This window comes from Apodemus sylvaticus, chromosome 20 (assembly GCF_947179515.1).
Source record: "Apodemus sylvaticus chromosome 20, mApoSyl1.1, whole genome shotgun sequence".
In the NCBI taxonomy this organism is placed as follows: Eukaryota; Metazoa; Chordata; class Mammalia; order Rodentia; family Muridae; genus Apodemus; species Apodemus sylvaticus.
The window spans coordinates 54,920,105-54,937,058 of NC_067491.1; the positions used below are offsets into that span (position 1 = coordinate 54,920,105).

The following is a 16,954-nucleotide window of genomic DNA, read 5'->3' on the forward strand; positions in this document are numbered from 1 at the left end:
CCTGGGCAGCCTGTAGACCTTCATACTCCTGACTGAAGAGCAGGACATCCGGAAGAGTCTTTCTGCCTGCTTCAACCCCCTTAGATTCCCGCCCCTCCCACCACCACGTCTGAGCCCTTTTACCATCTCCATATGTCAAATGTCCCACTGTTGACCCGCTAGGAGAAAGACCACGCTCGCCCTAGAGTCTTTCAAACTTAAGAATGGCTGTTTCCCTTTGTGAGCTGAATGGTTCAGATTTCACAACCAAAAAAGCACAAAGATTTTTTTTTTTTGGCATTTGCTTAGGTCACTTAAGAGAAGTACGGTCTCTTTAAACAACAAAACGAAACAGCCAATATCTAGGGGCAGGAGAAATGGTTCAGTAGGTAAGAGTGATTATTGTTGGGGCTGGAGAGATGGCTCAGAGGTTAAGAGCACTGACTGCTCTTCAGGAGGTCCTGGGTTCAATTCCCAGAAACCACATGGTGGCTCACAACCATCTGTAATGAGATCTGAAGTCCTCTTCCGGTGTGACTGAAGACAGCAACTGTGTACTCAAATAAATAAAATAAATTCATTAATAAATCTTAAAAAAAAGGAGTGGTTATTGCTAACACAGAGGACCCGAGTGCGGTTTCCCGCACCCACACCAGGCAGCTCAGAATCTCTCATAACTTTAGTTTTTTGGCCTGTGAGGTCAGTGCTTTAAAGGTAGATGTGCACATATACACAAATGAAAAGCAAAATAAATCTTTTAAAATATTTATAAATTCAGGGAGGAAGATTCAAAGAATCAAGAGTCTCTTTCCCTCCCAAAATGCATAACCCTCCACAGACACTGCAGAAGTGTCGAGGAGCGGTGCTGATCTGCCTCGATGTCTCTCAGTCATCGCTGCTGACGAGAGTTTCAATGTAGGCATCCAGCTCATCGTCGGCGTTGATGTTGATGTCCTCCTGAGCCTTTTGCAGGAGCGCCCGGATGTTGGTCCTCAGCTTCTGGAGTTTCTCCTCTGTTTCCTGGAGTTTTTTCTGGGAGATGCGTAGGCTTTCCTCAGAGGCCTTGGCTTGCAAGTCAGCACAGCTTTGGTAGGAATGGCAGAGATTCTGGAGTCCGATTTCATATTGCCTGAAGCACTCTTTCAGGGGGAGAGACAGTAATTCTTCTGAATTCATAGCACCTAGCTCCTTCTTGGATATGGGGAAACTCAGGGGCATGAAATAACGTAGGCAGTTCCACAGGATTTGGACTAGGAGGTCGATGGTCTTGTGGTTGGCCATTGGGGCTGTAGTGTCCGGTTCAGTGCAGAAGCATTGAGAGGTGGAGGCCCCCTGCAGTGCCAAAGCCTGCTGGACCACAGTGTCCTCCCCCACCTTTATATCCTCTTGCTGTTCGTCAGTAATCTGGTACTCTGGAGATGGCTTCATCAGCCATACATTTTCACTGCCCTTTTCCACCCAGCAGTCTCTCGGTGTGCTATCCTTGGGCACATCCTCAAACTTGACCTTCCACCACACCACATTGTTACCCACCTCCACGGCTGTGACGTGGCCCTTGTAGCACTCTCCCTTCACGCGCACCTCCACATACAGCCCTTTATCTTTCTGAGCCGTCTTGAGGTCAGCTGGATTCTCTTCCTCAGCGCTGTCTGAGAGCTCATTTGCTAGAAGCTTTTCCTTCTTCACAGCAAACCTGCCCCGTTTACAGGTCCTCTTCTTCCTGTCTACTTCATCAGAGACCCGAAGACTCCGCTTACGAGCACACTTAACCAGTGAGGGCTTAACAGGTGGATCTGGCATCTCGACCACTGCAGTGTTCATGGCATTAGGGGTTACAACCTTCCAAAGGTTGTTGGAGTTGGGGACTACTGCTGGTGACAGGGATTGTACCAGAGGAGTGGGTTGGGGAATAGTTTTGACCAGGGGGCTCACTGGCTTTTGGGGTGTCTCAGGTGGCTGGAGCAGCATGGCCTCTGTTTGGTCTGCCAGAACAGGAGACTTTGGGTTGGTGCAGATGATAGAAGACCTTTGGAGCTGTCTGAGCGGCCTAGGAGCGTGCGTGCACTGGGGTCTTCTTCGGGCATTCTTTTTCACTGCACGGAAAGAAGGCTGAGGAGCCTGAGATCGGTGAGTAGGATATTTGGAGAAAGGTCTGGCAGTCACTTCCAAGGGTAACTTTTGTAGATCACTTTGGGAACGGATGGGTTTGATTGTCTTAAGGGTCTTAAGCTTCCTCTGCTGCAGGCGGATCTTCTCCGTCAGTTGTTTCTGCCGTTCTTCTTGTGTCTTTGGGGCCTTTTTTAATATCCCCAGAGGAATCTTCTGCTTCAGTTCAAAAGCCTCACACTGGGCCTGTTCGGGGTCGGGGTTCATGGAGCAAACCCAGTTGTCTGGGTAGCCTTCTTCTACAGCACTTAACTGGAACGGGAGGGTTCTCCACTTTAGACACAAACCACACTGTATGGTGGTTGGGACTTGCATGGCCCTCTTGCGTTTGAAATGCAGCTCATCAGATGGGGGTCTGTCCCAGTTAGCGGAAAGGTAGCCAAACTCATCCCAGAACTTAACGATTCCCTGCTGGGCGATGGCGATGTCCTTCCAGTACTGTGCCAGGTGATCTCCCATGGCCCGCAGAAGGTGGCGGTACTCCTTGGCATCAGCAAAGTCTTGCTTGTTGTGTGTAGGTTCCAGGACCAAGTAGGGCACATCAATGACGCCGACAACCCCAGCACAGGCCATGCCCTTTTCCAGCTGCGGGCCCACTTTCTCATACATCTTGATCAGGCGGCTGCAGTTGTAGATGAACATGCCGTCACGGTCACGGCGCTCAATGTTGACCCCGAAAACAAAATTCAACTCCTTAGGTTCTTTGAGCGCTTGCTGCTTGGCGTCTCTGATCCTTTTCTTGACGTCGGCTTCTCTTCGGAGGGTGATGGCTGTGTTCCGGACCTGACGCAGCATCACCCTGGAGTCCCGTGTGATGTCTCCGCCTATGTGTATTTCCAGCGTACGGGCTTTGCTCTCTGCTTCCCGGGCCTTCTCTTCAGCGAGCCGCACGACCTGGTCGGCTTTCTTCACCTCTTGTTCTGCTCTGGTCTTGAAACGGCTTGACGTGAACGTGTACTTCCTGGGCTTATACAGGCAGCAGGAGAGCTTTTTGGTCTGCACCTTGTGCCCCTGAATAAAAATCCTCATCCGAGGGTCAATATACAGCACAGCAGCGTAGGCACAGAAAGAGTGGCGCTCTGGCTTCACGCCTTCTTGGGAGATCTCTGCCACCCGGATATCTTTTGGATTTGAGGTTATGTCTAGTTCGGGCTCTCCATTTTCTGTGAGTTTGAGATTGAAAATGATCACCAGGGTTCCACTCGCCCCAGAAATCTTCATGAACTGGGTCATCACTTCTTCCTCAGTGTGGAAGGGCGAATACTTGTAGATGAGTTCTGTCTCGATGGCAAACTTCTCCATGTTGTCTGTGATAGGCTCTCGAGTCTGCGTATTCCAAGTAGGCAAAGGGACTATCACTTCGTCAATGCCTTCTTCCTCATGAAAGGTTCGAGACATGAAGAGGCAGCTCATGGTGTGTTCTTTCTTAGTGAAGAGGATAAAATCCTTCCCGATACGCATTGAGCCCGATTTTAGCCCGTTCCCATACCGCCCGATCTGGGTGGACTCTGGTGATCGCTTGGCTGATTTCCCAAATTGGATCACACTGATGGCATCGTTTGGATCCATTCCTGCTCCGTTATCCAGAAAGCAAAGCATGAATCCTCCTTGAAGGTCCTCTCGCCTTTCAGTATAAATATCTATCCGGGTTGCATCAGCATCTCTCGCATTATCAACCAGTTCAGCAAGAGCGCCAAACAGAAATTCATGGGTAGTTGAATTCGTGTGAAGGTAGTCAAAGGTTAGTTGAGCCCGGTTGAGAGTGCTGTAATTGGTAAACGCCATGACTCCAGTGAAGTCTCCAGTCTTACCTGGTAACAGAGAAATATATGTATTGGGGCAGATTTTCTTGGGTTCTTCTCAATAAAGAGTAGTTCCTGCTTCTGATAGATAAAACAAGTTATTTAGTAACTATCCAAAGTACAGATTTATCTGAAACTGAGATTAGTTTCTTCCTAATTTCCAATGACTATGATGTAATTATTTTGGGTGAGTGGGGGGGGTAGCCTAAACCCGCATTTCTAAAGAACTTTTGAGTGTTAATTTTAGTTCATTTCAGATGATCTGGTTCAAAAGCCGGTGGTTCTCAACAGCTCGACTTGATCATTACTGTTTTAACTTGAAATCCGTTGAGCCATTTCACGTTCTAAATTTTCTAATAAGACTTACCAGTGTGGAAATCTATGTCTACCCGGAAACTTAACTTTCATCTACATCTTCACTAGAGACGAAAAGTATCCTTAAATAGCTGCAGTACTAGACGGTCCGTCCTTTCACAGTGTAGATAGGTGGTATCCCACTTGGCAACTGGAAAAAAAAAAGGTCTTTGTGGTTCCTTACCAGTCTTTCAAATTCAAACCCAGTTTAATGTTATGCCACAATCACCACAGGGTGCTGTGCGAAATGACCTCACAGTAGTCAACAGAAGCTCCTCATAACGGACCCACCCAAATCTCACTGGCTATGGCCCTACACCATTCCCTGTCAGGCTTGGGCTGCTGTAGCTACTTCCTCCCTCCTCTCCTGGAGGAGCGAGTCTCAAGCTTTCAAAGCCGAGGCCCAGGGTGTAGGACAGTTGCAACCGCACACTAACCAGGTCATGCACACTGCCCACGGTCCACAGCTCCCAGAAGCCCTTGTCTCTCTCTCGGTTTAGAACTCGAATCCTCGAATCCAACCGCCGCAGTGCGCTTGGAACCGCGTGCTGCCTCCGCGCCCTCGAGCGCCACCTGTCTGCTGGACTAGGTCACTACGGAGCTAAAGCGCGGAGCTTGACTGGATTCTAGTAATGGGTGCTGGACCAAAAACCAGGAGGAGTAACAGCAGGAGGTTAGAGTTTGCTGCTTCTCTGCCATCGCTAAAGCTATTTCATTTTCGGCTTCTGTGTCGTCTGGGGCTCACAGCCCTAGGCCTTCTTTTATTATACACTTTTCATGTTATCTGGTGACTATATGTCATTTGCGTGTAGATGCCTCTGCAGAAGCTGACGGATCCTCTGGAGTTGGAGTGAACAGGCAGTTTGTCAGCCCAGACTTGGGTGCTGGGAATCGAAGTCGGTTCTCAAGAAGGAGCAGTAAGCCCTCTTAACCCTTGAGCCGTCCCCCGAGGCTCAAGCTTTAGCCCTTCTTAAATTCTTTGAGAAAGATGCCAAGGACCTGATTAGCCGAGCACAGACACCATCAGTAACAGTGGAACCAAGGAGCACATTTTTGCTGCTTGGGCATTGCAATGCACAATTGTTCGAGCACTTGGAGGGTGAATGCAGGAGGATCAGACGCTGAACATATATAATAAGAGCCCATCTTGGGCTATGTGAGACCGCATTTTCCCGTCCCACAGCCACCACTGTAGAGTAAAGGGGCCAGGGAAAGAACACCCTGACCCTTGACTCCAAGCCCAAGACATAGCTCCAAAGAAAACCATCCTGCCCCTGGCTTGACCTTGAGCTCAGAGACTTAGAAATCGCTATTACTGCTCTTGGCTCAAGTTTCATGGACAAATGATGTTTCCTACCCTTCCATACTTTCCTGCCAAACTCACCGAACTTGCTCCCAAAACCCTATAAAAGTCTTCCTTCCTTTCTGCCTCCCTCCTCCTTCTCCTCCTTCTCCTCCTCCTCCTCCTCCTTCTCCTCCTCCTCCTCCTCCTTCTCCTCCTCCTTCTTCTCCTTCTCCTCCTCTTCTTCCTCTTCTCCTCCTCCTCTCCTCCTCCTCTTCCCCCTCCTCTCTTCTTCTCCTTCTCCTCTTCCTCCTCCTTCCTTCTCCTCCTCTTCCCCTCCTTCCCTCCCTCCTCCCTCCTCCTCTTCCTCCTCCTCCTCCTTTCTTCTTCCAAGTTTAGCCAGCTAGCTGCTATTTTGGTCCCAGGCTATCAAGGCTCCGTTTCAAGAGAACTGGGCTTTCAGGAGGCTCAGTAGAAACCTTCTAAAACAATCACAATAGCTTCTTTTTGCTGTCACTGTGCAGAAGTCCTAAATTGCTCATCAGATCTCTGTCCCATTGGGATCAGGAGTTGAGCTGAGGCAGAGGCACTAGCACCAGACAGTATGAATATGGGTCATCCTGACAGAAGGGACAACTATGAAGGTTCCCACAGTTCTCTCCCAGCTCAGGTGTCCTCTCATTTGGAGAGCATGGATCCAAGATTTCTAGCCAATCAGAGCACAAAGTCTGTGCAAGGTGTCCAACCAAGGCAAAAATGAGAAGGTGGCCTATGTTCAGTAACCTGTGGTTGCTGTTCTAGTGTCAGATTGCCTGCCACCTGCATCTCAGTTGGTGTGTGTCTTATAAGATCAGAGCAGATGTGATTCAAAGACAGCTGCATAACCACAGGCCACCAGAGCACAGGTGAAAACTCACAAAAACTGGGAACCTGGGCACACGGTGCAGTCTGTGGTCAGCTCACCAGGTTGGAGAATAGTCATGCCTTCCACATGACTCTGTTGGTCTAAATCTCTTCCAGGCAGCCCCACCCATTTCGGTTCCTTCCCGGTGGCTGCCTGGTCTGGTCTTACAGTCTTCATTTCGGCTGGTCTGAAGGCGATTCTCTAAAGCCTTATTGCTTACTCTTGGGAAGCAGGGACCTGGTGAATCCCAACAGTTTCGTGGGCTCCCTGAAGCTCTTTGAACTGCTTTGGGCTCAAGGCGCTTCCCCACAGGATGGGACGTTTCAATCTAGGAGGAAACTGCTACACAACAAGAGGTAGGAGGTGGTAAGTTTGATGTTACCTGGACCACAAAGTAAGCACAAGATACCAGCTTCATCTTCATAGCAAAACTCTATTGAAGAAGACAAAGCAAAATGGCAGGGTATGTTGGCACATGCCCGTAATTCCAGCCCCCAGAAGGGGAGGCAGAGAATCAGGACTTCAAGTTCCTCCTCAGTTTGAGTCTAGTCTGAGCTGCCAAGACCCTGGTTCAAAAACAACCAACCAACCAACCAACAAAAAGGAGTGAGAACAATTTTACCCTAAAGTATTCCTATTAAAGTTGGGTACTAGCTAGGCATAACGTTGTTTGTCTGCAGTCCCAGAAACTCAGGAGGCAAAGACAGATCAGCAGAACCAGGAAATTCCAGTCCAGCATCAGCATCATAACAGATTTCTCTCAAGAGTCTGGTGAGATGGCTCTGTGGTTACATAGTCTAAGATGCTCCAGTGTATTCTATACACTCTGGGAAAATCTGCAGATTTTGGGCAGCTGAGAGGCCTGCAGGTTGGACTTCAGTGGCATCCATACTTTGGGGGTCCCTATGTGGGGTGCGTAGGCATGTGTGTTGCATATCCCCAGGGAATGTCTGCCTGTCTGAAATGCCATCTCTGCCTGCTGGCATTGCAGGGCTGTGCCATCACAGCCGGTTTTAATTTCACTTAAGGGAGTTAGATTCATGGGTGCATGCAGTGTGATTAAAACATGCAGTTAATTCAATGTGTATTTTCAAAACTATTTTTTGATTCAAATCAAAACTTCGTTGTGTGTTGAGATTTTGCTACTGGCCTTAGGGTCAGGTTCTGGATATCACTTATGTGTTTTATACGTTCTGTCTTTGTTTCTAATGGAAAAGTACTATTCCTTTCATTTGTGGCATAATGCTTATTAATTTTTCTGACTTTTCAGCTGACCTGTACAAATCTTGTCTACTGGACCTGGGATCTAAGGACCTGAAAGAATCGGGCAAACTACAGCCTGACACTGTAGATGACTATTTCAGTTTCAGTGCACTTTTATTCAGGAATGTGACAAAGAAAGCAATGATCCAAAGAAGGTTGCTCGAGTTCAGAAAAACATGATCAGAAAAACACGATCAGAAAAACAAGTAAATAAACATCAGTAAGCACATACTAAATATCAGCAGAGCGGCCTTTTCCAGAACTTTCTCAGGACAGACCAACTCTAACACAGTAGCCTGACACATACTATAGATTATATCCAGGAAAGAACAGAGAGGCAAAGGGCCACTGAGGCCAGCAGCACTGAGCATATCCTTTATCAGACTGGGTTTGATAGCTGTGTCCTGTCGCCCAGCAGGAACGAGTATGTCTTATAAACTGAATGTAAATGTCTGTCGCGGGAGGCACAGAGTCACACCCAAGAACAATCCAGGGAACAAAAACCACACTTGAGGAAAATGGCCCCCAGTCCTTTCCCCTGGAGCCTTTCACAGTCCCCCCAAGGCGCTGGTCACCATCCTTCATTTCTTTCACTGTGTTTTGACCACTTGGGCTTCTGTTTGTATGTCACTCATAATAGAATGTCTTCTTGTGAACTTTTAAGCTCTTCTGCCTGGTGTTCTGGTGTACAGTTATGACTTTTGTTGTGGTTTCCTCACAGTAGCGAGGAAGTTGTTAGATCAGGAAGCACCATACTCACTGATTGCCGTATATGTCCCGGCCAGTTAACGGTTTCCAGTTCCTTGGCTTGTCAATCAAAAATATCCCCCCTATCCTCCAACAACTCCTTGCCCCTCGTATACTCAGAGTTGTCTATCTGCTGCTCTGCATTTTTTTTTTGTTTCTATAATGAAGGCTGGCTAGTTTATAAAGCAGATTACTTGCTTTTGTTAAAGTTCTAAGAACTAGAAACTCCAAGATCAAGGTTCTTGGTTCAGGGTTGGTGGGCAACATCACTGACTCCATGACAGTGATGCAGCACATTCTTGTTTAGCCTAGGCAAGCTTTGAACTCTGTGTAACTGAGGCTGGGTCTTGAGTTCCTGATTCTGTTGCCTCTAACTGCTGGGATTTTAGGTGTGAGCCACTATGTATGGCTACAGAGCTTCTTTTGTTTAGGAATTTTGACTAGGATATGGAGAGCGGTCTCAGCAGTTAACAGTGCACTGTATGTACTCTTGCTGAGGACCTGAGTTTCCTTTCCAGCACCCCTGCTGGATGGCTCATAGCTTTTTGTAACTATAGCTCTAGATCTGACACCTTCTTCTGGCTCCTGCAGACACCTGAACATTCCCACCCTCAGACGCCTTGTGTCATTTATGTTACCTTTACTTCCTGAGTCTCATGATCCTTGCTCTAGAAGAAAATATTTTAATCCAAATAAAGTTACAACATCAGATAATGTCTTAAGGAGTCATAGAGTAAGGAATTCCCTGAGCAGACTTCTGACCTGTTTGCAGTGGAAAGAGGCGGGAAGGCCAGTAAAGATAGGGAAATCTGAGTCCTCTCTGGAGAGCCAGGGGCCAGTTCTGCTTAAATTCTATTAATTCTCAGTCCGAGATAGTTCTGCACCAGTTGAAAATGCGCGAACAGCTTAACAAGGTTCTGATGCTCAGATCTGTTATTTGTGCGGGGACTCCATCTAGTTTAAAGGATCCTTTCTGTGGTCTTTCAGGGTTCAGAGGGAATCATTAACGGAACCTTGAATCATTAATGAATCAGAAGCGCTAAGGCCTGGCAAATCATCCAATCCTGGATCTGCAGCAGGAGGAGAGCCCCTCCTTAAAACGAGATAGGCAACCCCCTCTTTTTCTTTACATCTCCATTATCCAGACCCAGTGTACACAGCTCAGACTCCAAGGTACAAAACCTCTACCTCCCTGTGACTTGTTTCGGTCACTGATACTCTGAGGATAACTCGGAAGTCGGAAATGGTAGGTGTTGGGTCGAGTCCCGGAGGCTGGAAGGATGGAGTGTGGTCAAGTCACTAACGACCTTTGCGCCCAGGCGGGTGTGGAGTCCTCAGTGCTGTCCCCGGGGGCGGGGATGAGCTCACCACTGGTCCTTGTCCTGTCTATCTCTTGATGTCTTGGTTCCACTGAGTCAAGCCCCTGCCTGCACTCTGCGTTCTGCCCAGAGCAGATGGGATTATGCTGAAGTTGTTGTACACGTACAGCAGCGACTCTTGTCCACAGCTTTGGGATCTCCACCTGGGTTTCCATAGCTGCATTAGTCTGTTTCGTCCTGTATTGAAGACTGTGGACCAAGATGAGGGAAGACATCTTTTTATGGTCGTCTTGCTGACATCTCTGTTTATCGGTGCTTTTATTCCACAGTAGCAAAGAAATGGAGGCAGCGCATCCACAGATTAAATGGGTTAAAAAAATGAGGCATACATTCCATCGTACAATGTAGTTTTTAAATCCACCATAAAGAAAAATGAAAATTTGCAGGACAAATGGATGGGCCTGGAAGTTATTATGTCGAGGCCTCCCAGACTCTAGCTGCAGATTCAAACTTGAGGTTTTTGTAAATTTGTGCGTTGGAGTCAGCATGGATTACAGGTCATAGAGCTAGAAACCAGACCGTGGCAGGTTTAGAGGGGAAGGCAAGCAAAACGGGCTGTAGAGTACGGGAGACGTGAAAGTGAAAGGGGCGACCAGTTACGATGGTGCAGGAGAGGAAAGTGACAAGGAGAGCCAGCCAAAGCACAGTGGGTATGAAACGTCAGAACCCCTGTCACTCCGAGCGCTCATTTAATAACTCCGTGCGCTCATTTAATAACTCCGTGCGCTCATTTAATAACTCCGAGCGCTCATTTAGAAGAATGTGTGCAGTTCAGGAGATGCTTACTTGCATTTGTTCTTGTGGTAGACCCATTATAGGTGACGCGGACATGACAGGAATCTAGCAGTGTATTAGGGAAGGTCGAGTTGAAACCCTCTTGTAGTTATCACCTGGCCCCGCCTTTGGAATAAAAATCACTCTTACGTTATTTACTCATTGAGTCTGCCTATGTGTGTGTAGGCAAGTGCACTCTATGACGCGTCTGGAGGTTGGAGGGCAGCTTGGAGGAGTTGGTTCTTTCCTTCTCCCTCGTGGATCATAGAGACTGAACCGACATCCTCAGGTTGACGGTAGGTGGTTCATTCCCACGGAGCCATCCTCCCTGCTCAGGTCCCAACTCTTAAAGGTTCTACGTTTCCAGTTTATTTTCACAAGGGGCTAGATATATTCAGACCACAGCAAAGGACCTGCAAATCCTCAGTTTTTCAGATAACTTTTTACATGCCCAAACAGTCTTCCTGTTTAAGACACCATTATCAAGCCGGGCGGTTCTGGTGCACGCCTGTAATCCCAGCACTTGGGAGGCAGAGGCAGGCAGATTTCTGAGTTCGAAGCCAGCCTGGTCTACAGAGTGAGTTCCAGGACAGCCAGGGCTATACAGAGAAACCCTGTCTCGAAAAAAAATCAAATCCCGCCCCCCCCCAAAAGACACCATTATCAGCCATTTGTACAAAAAGAGCATTTAATTCACATTCCTTTCTGTAGCTATCATTTCCCATAGGCTAATAAACATTTGCTTTTTACTTGCTCAGGTATGCTCATAACAGCTTTATTTATAATAGCCAGAAACTGGAAATAATGCAAATATCTTTTTTTTTTTTGATATGGGGTTTCTCGGTGTAGCCCTGGCTATCCTGGAACTCACTCTGTAGGCTAAGCTGGCCTCGAACTCAGAAATCCACCTGCCTCTGCCTCCCAAGTGCTGGGATTAAAGGCATGCACCACCACTGCCTGGCCAAATGTCTTTTTTTTTTTTTAGGTTATCAAAAATAATTTCTAATAGTTAAATTCCTCTTAAATATACATGATATCTTCTGAAGCTAAAAGTAATAAGCACTCAACCAGTTTTTAAAAGTGATTTGGAATATTAAACATAATAGAAGTAGAAAAAAACTCTTATGAAGTCCTCTATGAAAGGAAATTGTGACAACACCCTGACTAGACAGAAACCATTCCATCTCCAAGGAAGAATATGCTGTGTAACTGTGGCTTCATAGAATGAATTGGTCAGTGTTCTTTCTGTTTCTATTTTTGGAATAGTTTGAAGAGTACTGGTATTAGGTCTTCTTTGAAGGTCTGATAGAATTCTGTACTAAACCCATCTGGTCTTGGCCTTTTTTTGATTGGGAGACTTTTAATGACTGCTTCTATTTTTTTAGGGGTATGTGATTGTTTAGATGGTTTATCTGATCCTGATTTAACTTTGGTACCTGGGATCTGTCTAGAAAATTGTCCATTTCATCCAGATTTTCCAGTTTTGTTGAATATAGGCTTTTGTAGTAGTATCTGATTGTCTTTTTAAAATTTTCTCAGTTTCTGTTGTTATATTTCCCTTTTCATTTCTGGTTTTGTTAATTTGGATACTGTCACTGTGCCCTCTGGTTAGTATGGCTAAGGGTTTATCTATCTTGTTGATTTTCTCAAAGAACCAGCTCCTGGTTTGTTAGATTCTTTGTATGGTTCTTTTAGTTTCTACTTGGTTGATTTCAGCCCTGAGTTTGATTATTTCCTGCTGTCTAATCCTCTTGGGCACATTTGCTTGTTTTTGTTCTAGAACTTTCAGGTGTGCTGTTAAGCTGCTAGTGTATGCTCTCTCCAGTTTCTTTTTGGAGGCACTCAGAGCTATGAGTTTTCCTCTCTACCACTGCCTTTATTGTGTCTCGAAAGTTTTGGTATGTTGTACCTTCATTTTTCACTAAATTCTGAAAAGTCTTAATTTCTTTATTTCTTCCTTGTCCAAGATATCATTGAATAGGGTGCTGTTCAGCTTCCATGTGTATATGGGCTTTCTTTTGTTTTTGTTGCTATTGAAGACCAGCTTTAGTCTGTGGTGATCTGTTAGAATGCATGGGATTATTTCAATCTTGTACCTGTTGAGGTCTGTTTTTAGACCAATTATATGATCAATTTTGGAGAAGGTACCAGGAGGTGCTGAGAAGAAGGTATATTCTTTTGATTTAGGATGAAATGTTCTATAGATATCTTTTAAACCCTTAATTAATATGTTAATTCATTAAGACAAGGTTTCTCTGGATAGTCATGGGTAACCTGGAATTCACTATGTAGACCAAGCTTATCTTCTGTTGTTAGGGTATAGATTGTTGGCCTTTTGCTCAAAGCTTTGCAATAAAGGCTGACACAGAGTGCAAAAGTAGTGAAGTAACTTTCTTCCAAGTAAGACCATAGAATCATTCCATTTCATTGTAGAGGGACAGCAGGCCACTTGAATGAAAAGGCACTTAAAGGTCCTGATTAGATTATTGCTTGGACTTCCTTTCATATGGTTCAAGAGAAGGATTTTGGTTGCTAATGGGTGTAGTGAGGATAGTACTCTGTTTTGTTTGACAGGCTAAGATGGGCCTTTACCTGTTGTGAATGTCTCTTTGCACGATGCATCTTATTTTAAACATATGCACACTCAGCTATGCATAGATGGGAGATGGGAAGTAAGGGATTCTCTCACAAGTTCACTCAGAAGACACAGTTTGTCTTATTGCACATGCACCCAATATCAGTCTAGGCCAGACTGGACTCACAGCTCTTGAATGTATCCCAGGATGTGTTTGAACAGAAATGGCCATTGAGGATGGCTGAAGAGAATAACTTGTTTCCATTGTTTAAAGTAGGAATCTATATATCTCACTGTAGATAGGGGCCCTAGGCTAACAGGTTGTCGGTACATCTAATGAGATATATAGAGTCTGTACAGGTAATGATCTTCATTATTATTATTAGTCAAGTGAATCCCAGGCTGCTAAACTATATTCTAGGCTTGCCTGCCTCAGGATGACTTTGAACTTGTAATCCTCTGCCTTTGCTTCCAGAGTGCTAGTATTACGAGTATACTGCACCACGAGAAGTCATTAAAATGTCATTAATTAGTCATTAAAATGTAATTAATAAGTCACTGACATCCTTATTCTTTGGAGGGATAGGTACTTGTGCGTTGCTTTTGTATATTTGAGAGGGTTTTCCTGTGTAATTTGATTTCCGGATCAACTTGCCATGATTCTGTGGCAGTCCTCCTGAGTGCTGTATTAGAAGAGTTCGCCACCAGGCCTGCCTGCTTTACTTGTTAAGCAATAGTCTCTGTTTTGTCTCACCATTTTCTTCCTCCCATATTTATAAACACTGCCTCTGAGATTCAGTTTTACTGAAATCTTTAAACACTAGATATTTTCTCTTCCTAATGTAATTGCCCAGGGCTGAAGAGACGGCTCTGTGGGTAAAGCACTTGCCATTATAAGTGTAAAGATCTAAGTTTGAATTCCCTGAACTTGTGTAAAAGCCAAGGGTGGTGGGGTGCACCCAATTCCAGTGTGCCTGTGATAAGATGGAGGGTGAAGACGGAACACCTTGAAGCCGCTGAGCTAGCTCACCTGGCGTGCAACGGTGAAAACAGATACCTTGGTGAAAGGTGAACCTCTATAGCCATCCTTTGACTCTCTCTCTCTCTCTCTCTCTCCCTGCCCCTCTCTCTCACTCACACACAGACAGACAGAAAGACTGACAAATAGACAGACAGACAGACAAACAGACAGACAGACAGACAGACAGATAGATAGATAGATAGATAGATAGATAGATAGATAGATGAGTGTTCGTGGGGGCAGTGAGATGGTAAGTGGGTTAAGGTGCCTACTGACAAGCTTGATGACTTACAAATTCAATCCCAGGAATCCATGCAGTAAGAGAGAATTGACTTCCCTCCAAAAGTCCTCTGACATATGTGCCCGCCCCCACAACCTACATTCCCAACCCATTCAATAGATGAATAAACAAAAGGGAACTGACTGATCCTCACTGGGGATCAGAAATTTATGTCCAGTGTCTTCAAGTGAAGAGAAGTGTTGAGTCAGCAAAGGACGCCATGGAAGACCTTTGTCTCTTTCTGGGAGCCCCATGCTGGAGAGGTCTATGCTTTCTTACAGGAAGTGGGCCCCTTGGTAATGAGACACTGGAAAACTAGGATATACACTTGCATATGGTTGGAACTGAATGAGATAAGTGTTTACTTTTCTGAGTTTGTGGTTGTTATTCCAAGACCTGTATCTACACATTGTCTTTCTCTCTTCTTCTTTGTCTATATTTTCATTAAAAGATTTATTTTTATTCATGAGTACGTGTGTGTGTGTGTGTGTGTGTGTGTGTGTGCACACACACGCACACGCGCGCGCGCACATAAGAATGAAGGTGCTGAAAACTGAACTCAGGTCCTGTGGGAGAGCAGACAGTGTTATTAATCACTGGAATTCTCTCTCTAGCCCCTACACAATGCTCTTTTAAAACGAAATTCTGGGGGCTGGAGAGATGGCTCAGTGGTTAAGAGCACCAACTGCTCTTCTGAAGGTCCTGAGTTCAAATCCCAGCAACCACATGGTGGCTCACAACCATCTGTAATGGGATCTGATGCTCTCTTCTGGTGTGTCTGAAGACAGCTACAGTGTACTCACATATAATAAATACATCTTAAAAAAAAACAAAGAAAAAGAAATGCTGACTAAGGTAGAGCCCGACTTTGTCTGAACATATTGAAATAGTAGTCCTCAAGGTCTTTAGCCATGGCATATCAAGGGTTAAGCAGTTGAAGTCTTTACTTTTTAGGAAAGATCAAAAAAAAAGGGGAGGGAAGCAAAAATTAGACTCTAGAGTGTTATCCCTTGAGTTCAGCCTGTTCTCAGGCTTTCAAAAAGGAAGGAGCTGTGTGCTACTTCACACAGCAGAGGATGGATTAAAATCACAGTCTTAGAAGCATAGAAACTTCAGGATAGTCTTCTTAACAAGTTTCCCAAGCCTGATGTGTTAGAAGATGCTTGTAGTCTGAGGCAGGAGCATTGTCACAAAGTAATTCTGGAGTAGACAGTAAGTCCCAGGCCGGTTTGTTTACCTGTCTCGCTCCTGACTCCCTCAAAAACATGTTATTTGCTACTAATCAGTTAAACTATTCATATTTTTAGGCAAAGACTGGTAATCTAGAAAATATGTGTGTGTGCAGCCTGGCCTTAGGTTGAAACAGAGACATAATCTCAAAAGGCAGGGTATTCATTGCACTAGGCTGTTTCTTGGGAATAGAATAGATTGGGTGGGTAAGAGTTTAGAATTTTAAGACTTACATAAAATTCAGCATCTCTAAATGTTTATTGTCATAAAGTGTGGCAGATGGCTAAAATAAAATGTAGGGAATTGAGATCCCGTGAGGGAGAATGTGAGGGTATAGCTCAGTAGGCAGTAGCACAACAAAGCCCCGGGTTAGAAGATCAGTAGACTGGGTGTGGTGCTGTCATCTGGAGGCAGAAGGTAGGAGGAGCAGAAGTCCAAGAACGACCTAGTAAGTCTGAGGTCGTTGAGGCTACATCTTTAAAAATGAAATAAAATAAAATGGCTACTGATGTGAGCACCTGCTGCCAACCCTTGGGTACCCACATGGTGCAAGGCAAGAGCCAACTCTAAGTTGTACTTTGACTCCTTATGTGCTTGGTGCTACATGCTCACCCTCTGTACAAATAAACATTTAAATAAATGTAACTCTCCACCATTATAAAGTCTATGAAGAACAGTCTGGGAGACCCCTTTGAGTACCTATTGCAGGTAACAGTTATAAAGGTGGGTAGTTTATGAAGTGTATAACAGAAATTCAAAGTTATTTGCCTTTACCTTCGATTCTACCACAGAGGAATTAAAACTCTTAGAATTTTTGTAGCTTATGTTTATCATAGGCTCTTTTCCTACAGTATCTGAATTCATGTTAGTGAGGTAGTTCACTGCCACCTGTCTATAATGTCTGGAAAAATAAATGATGCTTTAGCTTGGCATCTGTGGTGGAGGCATGTGTTGGTACTGAGCACTGAATCCTTTAAGATTTGGCTAACACTAGGTAGAGTAAGAATTAAATTGTGATGTGCCAGTTGGTCTTCATGTGGGCCCCTTAACTACTGGAACAGGGCTCTCTCTGACTCTGTTGTCTGCCTTTGAATCTCTTTCCCCTGACTGGGCTGTCTTCTCTAGCCCCACTAAGAGAAGATGCGGCTAGTTATACAGCTACTTGATATGACAAAGCAGGTTGATATCCAAGGGAGGC

The 16,954-nt window shown here is 45.3% G+C and overlaps 1 protein-coding gene across 1 annotated transcript; it reads right to left on the reverse strand.

The window, feature by feature from the left end:
• Nucleotides 1-864: 864 nt before the first annotated feature.
• On the reverse strand, nucleotides 865-3,930 carry LOC127670393 (ATPase MORC2B). Its single transcript, XM_052164744.1, has one exon. The coding sequence runs from the start codon at nucleotides 3,928-3,930 to the stop codon at nucleotides 865-867; it is 3,066 nt and encodes a 1,021-aa protein (XP_052020704.1).
• Between the last annotated feature and the right edge of the window lie 13,024 nt (nucleotides 3,931-16,954).